General features: G+C 47.4%; 1 protein-coding gene across 1 annotated transcript; it reads right to left on the reverse strand.

The window, feature by feature from the left end:
• Window positions 1-515: 515 nt before the first annotated feature.
• Window positions 516-11638, reverse strand: Gja8 (gap junction protein alpha 8). The gene is made up of 2 exons (XM_050124765.1): window positions 11471-11638; window positions 516-7150 (listed from the first exon to the last, which is right to left on the reverse strand). Exon 2 carries the CDS (start codon window positions 7138-7140, stop codon window positions 5818-5820), a length of 1323 nt encoding a protein of 440 aa, XP_049980722.1. The 5' UTR covers window positions 7141-7150; window positions 11471-11638; the 3' UTR covers window positions 516-5817.
• Window positions 11639-13283: the final 1645 nt, after the last annotated feature.

Here is a 13283-nt window from a genome sequence, read left to right on the forward strand (position 1 = left end):
TCTGAAGAGCTATCAGGAGGTTGCATTAGAACTACGGTGTCAGATGGGAACTACCATGGGTCATGTGAGAAGGACTTCTTACCACTGAAGACCTAAGGACCTCCTACTTAGGCCTGATCTCTTAAATGTTCCACCAGCTGCTTGGGGACCAAGCCTCCTCTCCAATGGACCGTTGCAGACATTCAAACCATAGCACTGAGGTTATTTTTCATAATTGTGGAATATGCATATGCATTGTATGATAGGGGAACTTCATAAGGCGCTACTGGACCTCTTATTGCTCTGCCAGGGATAGCATACTGGTAACTCAAGATTGACAATGGTGGGTGAATTTACACAAGTCAGGTAAGAAAAACCCACAAGCTAGGGCTTCTTTACCTCAGAGAAAGCTACTAATCATTTACTAGTGTACCCCACTCCCTTCCTTTCCAGGGACCCCAACTCCAAGAATAACAATTAGAAACGGAGGCAGCCTTTTTACTTGATTGATGGGCCAAGAAAGAAAACAAAGGTGGTTAAAGTCCAGCTAGTTTATTTGTTTTGTTAAGAATCTAACATGCAGTTATTAGTTCTGACACAAGAATGAGGAGGGTTGGAGAGTACAGGACCAGCATCTCCATGTTGCCACTCATGAGCCGTTTCCCAGTGGCACTAAGTCTGAATGCATCTCGGCTTATTCTTTACTTGTGCTTCCCAGATGGACAAGAAAGCACACAGAGACGGCGATGGCGCTATTTCTTTTCTCTCCAGACAAATTTCTGAATTCTAGAATTTATTTTCTGCTCTGGAAATCTTCTGAAGGAAGTGAGGCTGGAGACTGCGGTCTGTCTCACGTCCACATGGTGGCCACGGCAGACAGTGTCAAATGCAGTGGAGACGGAGCTGTCTTCCAGATCGCTTCTCTCTCCTTACTTAACTGCTGGATCTAGAGTTACCCCTCCTTTATCCCCTCTCTTCCCCAAAGACATATTTGGTTACACTACAATAATTTCCAGAAAGGGAAACCTTAAACGTAGTTTCTAGGCACACACTACATCTTACAGAACAGATTTACACTCAGAGTTCTTCATTAGCTGTCCTTACACTTTTTATCTAGACTGCGCTAACTTTGGCTGGGCAATCGTCTGCACATGACATGTACAAAGGGCTAGTTTGGAGCCAGGGTAAGACAGGAGGAGGATGGAAAGGGAGGTGCTGTTGGGGTCCACACGTGCCCACTGCCCCTCAGGAACTGAGGAGGAACAGTTGTCTTCACTAGTCTTGTCCCACACCTTCCATGTGACTTCAGCCGAGCGGTTCCTGTTTGCTCCTCTTTCCTTTGCCGTGAGTCAGACTTGGGGGTTGACACCTCCTTCCTCCTCTGTACATGAGCTCTGGTAAGATGAACACCTTGGCATTTCTTGCAGCAACAGATTCTCGTGTGATTAAGGATGTTGTTTGTCTGCAACATGATTCTTAGGACTTCAGGATCATCCCCTCATTTTACACATTGTCCCACTTTTTATAAAACGGTCTCTTGGTTTACTGAGCTGTGCCTTCTTCGGATGTGATGTGTGTCATTGCTTCAGGTTGTACTTTAAAATATGATCGTACAGTTTGGACAAGGCCTTCTTTCTCTTCTTATTTCTACGTTAGTAAGTTTTTGAGAAGAAGAATTAGACCTTGAGAAGGAGAAGGCTTCTCCTCCCTATTACCTTAGAGAAAGCTGTCATTGAGAGCAGAGGGATGACAACCTGTCATCCCCAGAGTTAAACAGAGGCGGCCACCACATCTCACAAAATGCCAATTATTTTTGTGAGTCTCCAAACCAGATTGATCTTCAGGAATATTTGTTCAATGCTGTGTCGGATGCATCACCTGAACATCAAGGGCCAAAGTCATGGAAACCAGATAGGTCTTTTTACGAAGCCCTGGATACTAGGGATTTCCCAGACAAGCTTGCAGCTCTAACTGAACGTTGAGCAGCTCTAGCTTTCCTGGCGCAGACCTCCCCTAATGGGGGTGCTAGGACCACTATCCAGTCATTAGCCATTTTCCCCTGGAAGGAGCCACACTTCTGTTGTCTTCTAGTCAAGGCATCTTTCATTGGCAGGACCATGTGCTCTAGGGGTTTAATGAGTCAGAAGTAAAGCTGGACCTAATAGAACCCCGAAGCATCGTAATCCTAATCAGTCATGATTCTGTGCCCCCAAACAGAGAGCATGGATGTACCACAAAGAGCACAGACCATCCAAACGGGACCTGACAGGAGCTCTGTGGTGGCCGAAGAGGAACCTTATTCCAGTCATTTAAATAGTTGCCCATCTGTCTGTGGTCATTATATGGAATCAAAATGTTGTTGAGTCTCCTCTGAGGAAACGAGCTTCTAGAATGTCTACCTTGATTAACTCTCACCACAGAGCTGAGGGGACAGATGGAAGACACCCATCTGTCCCCCACCCTGTCTTACTGTTGTTGGAGGAACAGCTCAGGGAGCGAGGTTCCAGAAAGCAGGCTCCAGGCACGGTGGTCAACTCATCAGTTCTTATGATACCCCAGAGGGAGGCAGGCAGCAAGGGCCATTGCTCGTTTGTAGACAGAAAACCGAGGTATGGAGAGGATAAGGCGCAATGATGACTCCGCCACTGACTGGCAGAAACAGGAGGAAAATCCTGACCGCTAGGCGCCCGTGTCTGTTTCTTCCAGCATAGACTCCGTTTTGTTGGGAAGGCCAAAAGAGAAGCAGCGGCTTATACGGGGGCCCAGCAGCTGTGGGCAGTGAAGTGAGACACTACTTCATCTGACATCCAGCCAAGACAAGGAGGCCAGCAGCCCTCCCTTGCAGCTCCGCAACTGGCTCTGAGCAGCACTGGCAATGTAGCCTTAAAACAGGACTTAGTTTTCATTTCCTTTTTTTTTTTTAATTTGGTCTTAATTGAAGTACTGGGGATTGAACTCAGGGCCTCACACTTGCCAGGCAAGCACTCTACCACTGAACAATCTGATACTACATATGTATGCTACTACATATATGATACTACTTTTGTATCAAGTCCTAGTTGAGATGCCCCCCCCCCCCCGATTTTGGTCAGAAAGAAGGTTCTTTTTAAACCGTAAGCACAACTGTAGGGGTGATAGGGCAGCTATGAGGGTCAAGAACACCTTAGGCTCTTGGGCTTGGGATTTTTGCTACTGTTCTCATTGCGTACGACAAGGTCTGTGTGGGGTTGTTATGACCTGGCAGGGGTAAGATCCCAGCAGTAGCAGAAAGTCACATGTTGGGAAGGTAAACAGGGCCTTCCGTTCAACTGTTCCTTGCTCGATACAGTCTTCTGTTGAAAATTTGTTACTTTGGTTTTCTAGATAGATATATAGTTAGCCTTTCTCTCTTAAATGCAGATTTCTTAGGCATAATTATATATATATAAAAGAAAACAAACCATTCATGAGTTTATTTTCGGAATTGCTTTGGCTTAGAATGTGGCGCCAGGCAATTAGAGCATGAATTTTCCTAGGGAGGGATAGTTTTCGGAGGCTTATCCAGAACAAATATGTTAAAATGAGGGCCAAGAGAGGACTTTCCACTCTGAGATGTATTGCCAGGGAGTAGAACTGGTTGAAGGGCAGTTTTTCTGGGTACCCTGGTCCAAGTCTCTGCCCTATTAGCTCCTCCACTTCCTACCCATCTCTGGCACGCAGTTCCCGAGGCATGGTGTTCTGGCATATTCGGCCTCTTGACGTTATGATTCTGTTGTCTACAAAGTTCACAGTGGGGCATCACGGATTTGAAGCACAAAGAAGTTGCAAGAATCTTACACTGTTCTACGTAAGTGTGGTGCACAGCTTCGAGTCAACTAGACACAAGCTAGAGCCATCTGAGAGGTGGGGACCTTCATTAAGAAAAACGTCTCCAAAAGATTGGCCTGCAGGCAAGACTGTAGGGCATTTTCTTAATCCGTGATTGACGACGGAGGGCACTGCCCATATTGTGTGTGCTGCCTTCCCTGGCTGGTGGTCCTGGGTTCTATAATAAAGCGGCTGAGCAAACCACGAGAAGCAAGCTTCTTCATGGTTTCAGTATCAGTTCCTGGAGGTTTCTGCCCTGTTTGAGTTCCTGTCCTGACTTCTTCCAATAACGGATGACAAAGTGGAAATATAAGCCAAAGGAGCCCTTTCCTCCCCAACGTGCTTGTGGCCGTGGTGTTTCGTCACAGCCATAGTAGCCCACACTAAGACAGCACGTTTGTGATGCTGTGTTGGGCTGCATTCGTGCTTGTCCTGGGTGGGATGTGAAGCCCAGTAACACCAATTCCTGCCTTCTCTTTAAAAGAATGAGATAGGTAGATACTAAGGTCACATTACTTGATTTTATCTGCATTATCTGTCTGTCTATCTATCTATCTATCTATCTATCTATCTATCTATCTATCTATTTCTTCTGGAAATCAATCGAGTAAAATTGTTCCCTGTGTGAAATATTCATATGTACTTTATATTCTCCCCTGTTTGGACTCGGTGTTTGAGGTGGGTTGGCTGAGACCTGTGAGGTTCCCCTTTAGTCTCTGCGCCCCGGGGGATACAGTGCAGACTGGCTACGGACAGCACATCCAGTTGGTAGTACTCGAGTAAGCCTCTTTCCTCCCCTGCCAGTTCCCCGCTGATAGACAAAGCATGAGAGCGGCCTCCCTCAGGCCAGGCCTGTGGGCAGGCGTCCTCTAGCTTGGAACTCTTTCTGCTCCCAGCCCTGGGAAAGGAAATGCAGATTTTAGGCTGAATACTGATGTTAGAAGAGGAGAATTTTTTAAAAAGGATTTCTGTTGCTCCAGGGAAGAAAACTGCAATTGGGCTTGAAAGCCTAAAGCCTTTTCATTTCCCGGGGAGAGGTTTGATAGCCTGCGTGCTCTCTTACTGTGCCCAGGGCATAATTCCTGCCAATCAAAGGCTCCACTGCTTTCAACCGGAGGGCACAGTGACCCAAAAGAACGGTCAGCAAGAACTCTGGGCATCTCCTGGACTGACGACTTAAAACATTTCAAATTGATAAAATGAAGTTGGGAAACCATAAAAAGAGGCCAAGACCATAAAAAAGTGAGGCAAATTCCTTAGCAGCTGTGGGCTCATTAATGTAAACTGCTGTTGCAAATTGATAGCCCATAGGTTAAATCTGGGCACATTGCATTTGCTCCACATATTGTATTTAAAATTAACGTGCTAAAATTTCTCTGATATCTCTCTCTCTCTCTCTCATTTTTTTAAATAGATGTACAGGTATCAAGGAAACTATTTCCTGGAAGCAGCCAGCTATTGCCCCAGCCTTCACAGCCCTTCCTCTCTCTATCATATTCTATCATATCCTATTAGAGCAGGGCCACGTTAACCATTAAATCATCTGCCTGGATCCTGCAGGCTTTTGAGTTTGAGATCACTCATGTAAGATCAGGGGCTTCTGCTAGGGAAATGCTGGGTTCGGGTCTGACTGATTCAGCGAGCTTGAGACAAGCCTAGTAAAAGGTTAGGAGGTAACCCCAAATCTGACCTGATGGTTTCCCATGGGGGAATGAGAAAGAGAGTAAAGCCCCCCATAGTGGTTGGGATAGAAGATAGGGCAGGCGTGTGAAACCCGGAACTTGACTAGGACGGGGGGTTTACCTTGGTAGCCGGTACAAATGGGAAGGGCTGTCTTCCAGTTGTACAGCTTGCTCAGTTCTAAGACATCATCTATCCAACTAGGGGTGGGGGTGGCCCCAAGGACACCGAAGGCTCCAAGTGTGTTGGCACGAGCTGATTTTATCTTGGCCTGTATTAGCAGGAGGTGAGATGTCTCTCTTCCGCACCACTTCATATGGTGAGATCGTCTGACCTGGCCCTGCTGCTGGCTTTGCTCAGCCTGCTCAGGGGCCTGTTGTCATCGGTTGTCAGCTCCGGACAGAGCGCAGGGGCCTTCTCAGCAGGCAGACCTTGTTTGGTTACCTTTTCAACTTGCAGGTCTTCTTTCTCCCCGTCCTTCCCTACTCCGGGGGTCTCTGCTTTCTCCCCATCTGGCACCGCGACCCTCTCCTGCCCTTCTGGGGTCACCTTCTCTGCTTCCTGCTTCTTCTCTCCCACTTCGGGTTCCACGGCCTCCTCTACAGGCTGCTCTTCCTCCTCGACTTCCGGGGCCCCCACCTGAGCATAAGAAGGCAGGGTTTCTTGGTAACCCCGTGACATATCTGCCAGGGGTCCCGCGCCAATCTTCTCCTCAAACTGACCGAAAGGCTTAGCTGAAAGTGGGCTGGTCTCCACCATTCCAACCTCAGTCAGAGGGAAATAGTGGGACACGATCTTCTCTTCTTCTAGAAGCTGGTATCCCTTGGCTTTCTGGATGGAGGACACTGCGATGGAGTGGAGGGACTTCTCGGGGATCTCCCCCAGTGGCTGCTCCACAGGCCTCTTGAAGGCAGACCGGATTCCCTTCATGCCCAGGTGGCTCATCTCCATGACGTTGAGGAAGAGGGACACAAAAGCGACGGACAGCATGAACAGGATGAAGATGGTTTTCTCAGTAGGCCGGGACACAAAGCAGTCCACCACATTGGGGCAGGGCCACCTGCTGCAGCGATAGAGGGGCAGGATGCGGAAACCATACAGGAAGTAGTGGCCCACGATGAAGCCCACCTCAAAGAGGGTCTTGAAGATGATGTGGCAGACATAGGTCCTTAGCAGTGTGCCCTCCAGCCGGAACTTCTTGGTGCCTTTGCTACTGCTGCTGCTCTTCCTGATGCTGGCCTGGTCCGGGGCGATTGGTACCCTTTCACCCCCGTTGCTGCGGGACTGCTGACACAGTTCCTCGGCTTCGCGGTCCTTTCGCTTCTCCTCCATGCGGACGTGATGTACCGCGTGCCCCACGTACATCAGCGATGGGGTGGAGACGAAGATGATCTGCAGGACCCAGAGGCGGATGTGAGAGATGGGAAAAGCCTCATCGTAGCAGACGTTCTCGCAACCTGGTTGCTGGGTGTTGCACACAAAATCAGACTGCTCATCGCCCCACACAAACTCAGCTGCCGTGCCCAGGATGAGGATGCGGAAGATGAAAAGGACCGTGAGCCAAACTCTGCCAATGACGGTGGAGTGCTCGTTCACCTCCTCCAAGATGTTCCCCAGGAAGCTCCAGTCACCCATTGCTCACCACCTGGGAAGCAGAAGGCAAAACCTAAGTGGTCGCAGTGCAACTCCGAGATGACCTTCTTCCCCAGCTCTTGGAGTGTTCATCTTTCTAAGCTGATGGACCAGTCATCGGGGTGAACAGTCTCCATGGAGTGCCTTGTTTGTGTGGACTAGTGCTAAGGGACGAAAGGGACCGTGAAGGGGGGTTAATGCTAATCTGTAAAATAGTGTTACTAATAATATCTGTTCTCATTCACCTCACAAACTGCTTGAAAGGGTCCTTGAATACGTGTCTGTATTACTACTTGAATTTATTGTGATTTACTATGGACCAGAAGTAGAAAGCTGTGGTTATATGAATTTAAATTAAGACCACATGGTGATGGAAGATTCATGAATCCTAATACTAAAAACAAACCTATACTATGGGTTCCTGGGCTCCTGACAACGTTGTTATGAGAATGAAATTGTAAGTTACATATTCCAAAACAGACCATATGTAATATTCCTTGTACTATACATGATCATGTATATAAAATTAAATGGGAGAGAATGAACATTTATTGAGCAATTTTAATGGGCAGACCTTTGATACTGCATTAATTCTTTCATCTTAATCCTGTTAGACTTTAAGCTCTTGGGTGGTAGGGACATGCCTTGTTGTATTTTCTGCTGCGTAGCCAATGCCTGCACACAGCCCAGTAATAGGACTTTATATGAGTTTTTGAAAACCAATCTGCTTTCAACATGTGAGACAATGGGGCCCTTAGAGGCGAAGCAGATGGTCTTAGGCCAGACAGCGAAACACTGGCAGTTCCGTACCTGATCCCAAAGGTTTGATTCTCAAACTGTTAAGAAATAAGACCTGCGACGTGGGCTACACGTTTTGCTGACAGCTATAGTCTTAATTTATGCTTTCTTTACTTGAGGTTGAGAGCTGGAAACCCCTCTTAATAGTTTTACAAATTGAGGGCAGTATATTTTGATTATTACCCCTTTAAATCCCAAGTGCAGAGAGGGTGCTCTCGGAGGGAGTTGTGTTACCCAAGTCCACGAGGACTGTTCAGTGTTTCACAGAACGACTAGGCTGCGGGATTAGTCACAGGTGGTTGTTTAAATATAAAAGTTTGATCTGTAGGGGAAAAAGCCATTAAACACAATGATATATAATGTCTCTAGCATAGCAGGGGCTGGCGGGGAGAGGACCGAATTGACTGGGAGGGTGTGAGACTATGGTAAAAACAAGTAAAGCCTCCCCCATCACTTTAGGTCTGTTGTCTCTCCACATTGAACATCTCTGAAGCTGTGGAACTCCCTCATGCCTGCCCTAAGAACAAGACAATAGCTCCTGTTGGAGGAGCCTCCTCTGGGTTTCTTCTGGCCATCATCCAGAAACAAATGAGAAAATTCACAGTTGGATGATCCATCTAAACATCAAGCCCACACACGAGACAGAACCAGGGAGGTTGGTTTCTTGTTAAATAGTTCTGTTTTCTCCTGTAAGACTTATTATTTCTGTGTACTTAATCTTACTCCCTTAGAACAGACCATTCTTGAACCACTTTCGGCTTTATCTTACATGACCCATCACAGCACAGAGCAAAGCACTTCAGAGTGAGGGGATTCTCTAGATGCCAGAGGATGGGACTGAGGGTGATGGATTTAAGATCTGAAAGTCTCAGCTCCCATAAAGACAATTCTCACCCCAATTCAGGGGCCGCCAGTCTTCTTCTACATAGCAGTAACGAGAGCAAGAACTCATGATAAACAATAATCAAGGTTATAAAATTTAGAATAGACAAGAGGATTTTTAAGAAAATGCAAACACCAGGAAAAAAAAGAACAAAGTAAAATGATCCAAACTACCTATCTTGAACCAAAAACAAACCAGCCTTCCCATCTGCTGGGGTGGATGGTGCTTGTTTTATGAAACATTGAGATATAAATGGGTAGACAGTGACCCTTAACACAACACACTGTGTTGTGATACATGGTCACGGCCCAAGACCTTCCTGACAATGATATTAATAACTTCTGAAAGTCAGAGCAAAGCGTGTCCTTTGTAACCCATCCTGCTACATTAGGATTGTTCTGAATTTTTAATTTTTCCCTTTATGTCTACTCAAGAGTTTTGTGCCAAGTTTCAGGCAACTGTAACTTAGGACAAAATCTCCCTACTAGCATGGCGGTGAAGCAGGTCCCTTCTGCTGTTCAGGAGAGAGGGTTTAGAGATGCTGGGGGAAGTGTTTGGGGAACTGCAATATGTTTTAGATTGTGTGTGTCTTTGTGTGTGTGTGTGTGTGTGTGTGTGGTGTGTGTGTCTCTCTGTGTGTAAGTCTGTGTGTGTGTGTGTCTCTGTTTGTATGTCTATGTGTGTCTGTGTGTGTAGGACAGAAACAACGTTTGGGGGAGTCAGTTCTTCTCTACCATGTGGGTTTCTGGGATCACACTTAAGTCGTCAGGCTTGGTGGCAGGAGCCTTTACCTTTAACCCACTGAACTCTCTTATTGCCTTTCTCCTCTTAAATTTAAATAAATTATTTGAAAAAATTATTTTTTTATTTAATGTGTATGATGGTTTTTCTGAGTGTATGTCTATACCTCTCTGTGTGCCTGGTGCCTGCAAAGTCAAAAGAGGTCATCAGACCTCCTGGGACTGGAACCACACATGCCTGTGAGCTCCCAAATGGCAGGTCCTCTGGAAGGGCAACAAATGAAGTTAACCACGGAGTCATCTCTCTAGCCACCCACCCTTTAAATTGTTATGTGTTTGAATTGTTGTCTCTCTTTTTCCTCCATGGATAAAGATTGGACTAAGCATGCCAGGCAGGCACTGTATGACTGAGTTATACCCCCAGCCCTGGTCTTAACTCGCATGTGCAGTGAACATTCAAAGCAGTAAAGCCACAGCAGCATGCTGGGGCCTGGAGAAAGTGGGAGCCACAGCCACTCATTTTTGCCGTCTTCTCTGTTGTATTTTGTTGTGAAAATGGAGTGTGTGCCAATCTAGTACAGATGAAAATTAAACGGATGCTCTTTTTCAAGCCTCAACCCCAGGACCTCCGTTTATTCCTGGCGACTTCGCACTCAAGAACTGTGGGTGGAGGTGATCACTGAAACCACAGTTTATGTCGGAGAGCTCACCTCTGCCTAACAGCGACACACTGATGTGTCCCGTCAGTCCCCACGACAAGTTATGAGCTAAGCAGTGGCTCTCATATTGGGATTTCAGATTACTAAACACAACAAGCACAATAAACGAGCACACAGCTGCCAAGTCCTTATTTTAAAAATAAGAAATGTTTTAGATCACTAAACAGTGTCTAGAGTCTGATCCCACCCTCGCTTGATCAAAGGTGGGCTTTAAGACCCCAAAACTTAAAGAGGACACAATTTCAGAAAAAAAGTCAATTCTTTAAATTGGACACCTTTAACTTGGCGAGACATTCACCTCTTTGTTCCCTTCATTACAGTTACATTTTTGTCACGGGCTGTCAACATTTTGCCTTGAGCTAAAATGGACAAATCTACATTTTGAGACCCAGAGAATAAATTATTGTCACTACGATCACGGAGGGGCAAGCTGAGAAGTTTATTGACTCTCCTGAAGTAGTCCATCTAGGGAGGACAGACTTCAGATGTGAGGCCTACTCTTCCCCACTCCGAGCCCCCAGGGATTTTCCAGGGCTGTGTGGCCTTTTCGTGGGTTTGAAGGCACAGAAACACATAAACGTCCATGCTTGCAAGGTTTTCAAAGCTCCAGGGGACACAGACCACTCTGGCTGCAAGTGGGGAGTAAGCGTTCCTCCATCTTTGTATGTAGGGCCACTAGGCAGCAACTCTCACCAACAGACAACAGAACCCACCCCTGGAAGAGTTTTAGGACCCCATGTACGGCTTTAGCATTGAGAACCCTGAGCAGGTGGCTTCCCCTCTACTCACAGCACCCAACGATTGGGACGTTCCCTCCCTTCTCAGAGTTGGAAGCGGGAAAAAAATGATTGGTAACTGGAATGCTTATATTTATATTCCTCTGGATTCCTGGAGGCACGCTCATTCTCTCTGAAAATGAAAAGACCTTAAGAAGTCAAGAGTTGGAACTCGAGCATCATCTCGATTCACACCCACCGTATCCCAGCACTCTCTCCCTTCCAAACCTCCACACACCCTTAGACGAGCTCTCAGTGGGTTTTCGAGGTTGAGCTGTAAGTGCGGCCACCTCAGCCCAGTAATAGAGCTTGGTGGCATCTTTCTTCGTCTTGGAGAAAGCTGTGTATGGCCCTGAATGTGCTGGAAAAGAATCAGCGAAGGGAAGGTTACAGTGTAGCAGCCCAAGGAAAACTTGCCAGTATGAGTTGGGTCCCACGGAGACACAGGTGCCGTCTTTCTCTCTTGGTGCTCGGCAGGAAAATGGCAACTTTGGTGTCTTTCCTTTGCCACCTAAAAGCCCACCTCACCCTTCTCTACCCCGCCCCTAATATGCTGCACGACTGAGCAGATATGACTGGATTGGTCCTGATGGGTAGGTTTTACTGTCCAGCAATATTTTAAGCTCCCAGCCAGACGGCTTTTCTGAAGGGAGGGACCTTTGGGAAACAATGGGAGGGAGAGAATGGGAGAGCTAGGCTGGGCACCCGGGGTGGGGGGTGGCGGGAAGCGGACGTGGGAAAGCTTAGCTGGGGCTTCTGCAGGCTCCAAATGTTTCTCTTAGCTACAGACTGGCCTTCTATGAGGGGAAATCTTCGGCTTCTTGCAGAGGGCAGGTGTGTAGGGGTCTTTCCCCGGGCCCTGAAGCTATCATCTTTGACACTCTTAGTAATGTAGGGAGAGTAACAAGTGCCCATTGCCCGGTCTTCTGCTTCTAGTCAGACTAAATGAGAAGGGGTGATTCCTTTCAAAGGATGGTATTTCATCCTCCATCAGGGCTTGATCTTGTGACTCAACACGCTTAGTATGCGTCCTCCCCGATGGCTCTGTTCCTAGAAACAGTGGGGTGCGGCACACAGTTCTCAGTCCCAGCTGGGAGACACATGCCCCCAGGTGGGTCAAGGAAAGCACCCAAAGCCCCCGAAGCAACGCAGGTTCTTGTCACTGCTCACGCTGCCCACCAGAACGAGAGGCTAAAATCACACTGAGACACCACACACTCTGATTGTCGGGGAGAGAGAAAGCAGGAGGCACTGAGCTAGAATTCCTGCCACGTTGGCTGGCAGTCAAACCACAGTGGGCGCTAAGCAGGATGCTGCGGGAGAAAGGCCACCACTGACCTTGCCCAGTTCTGAGCCCTGTGAAACAGAAGTTCAACCTGCCAGGCACAATAGGCCTGCATCACCTGTGCAAAAGTGGCTTGATGATGCCGGGTACCCAGATGCCTTCTAGTTGGAGTGTTTGGTGGTGGTGGTGGGGGATGACAATGCATTCCTGGTACTTTAAGTCCAGCCAACAACTGAGGTCTAGGGAGACTCGAGGCTCCAGTGGGGGAGCTTATGACCGATAGTTAACTAAATCGACAAAGCAAACTGCCTTCTAGATATCTATGCTTCTGTGAATAGACAAAGCTGATCCTAGAGAAGCCTCTTCCTGCAGAGTATCAGCGAGAGCAGAGACCCAGGGATTTCCAAGATGCTGAGAATAAGCAAGAGTTGTGAGCCTGGCCTAAACAAGATGGGTGCACCACTCCCTCTGGGCGCAGAGAACACTGAAAAGAGAGGACCGCGAGTTCGTAGAACAGAATATAGGGCTAAGGGCTATAAATCGCCTTTCTTTAGACTCGGTACAGCGGCTGTCATTATTAAACTCTGAATAATAGTAACTATCAGCACTGGGTCCACACAAGACTGCCTCTGCCAACTGTCAATCAACGAGGTGGGAGGGGCTCACGAGGCCCTACCCTGTACTTCTGAGCTATTGGCTATTGATAGGTTCTGAGAAAGGAGGATCTATTGTCTGTGTTGTTTACTCTCTGCTGAGCCTACCAGGCTCCAACAAATAGCACCAAACCCAGGGCCGCACAGACAGCCCTGGTTCGACTCAGTAGGTCTCAAAACAAAAGGAATAGGCATGAACACGATGGCAATATTTGCGGGGAAGGGGCAAGGGGGAAGACGGTGGGGAGGTAGGGTTAGAGCGGTCAGTATGTGTTGTGTACACAAGTGTAAT

Source organism: Alexandromys fortis, unplaced genomic scaffold, assembly GCF_014885135.2.
Source record: "Alexandromys fortis isolate MF-2015 unplaced genomic scaffold, M_Fortis_MF-2015_v1.1 scaffold_235, whole genome shotgun sequence".
Classification (NCBI taxonomy): Eukaryota; Metazoa; Chordata; class Mammalia; order Rodentia; family Cricetidae; genus Alexandromys; species Alexandromys fortis.

Bases quoted from the DNA above. Each gene is read 5' to 3' on its own strand.
- Gja8 (XM_050124765.1), bottom strand. From the start codon at position 7,140: ATGGGTGACTGGAGCTTCCTGGGGAACATCTTGGAGGAGGTGAACGAG.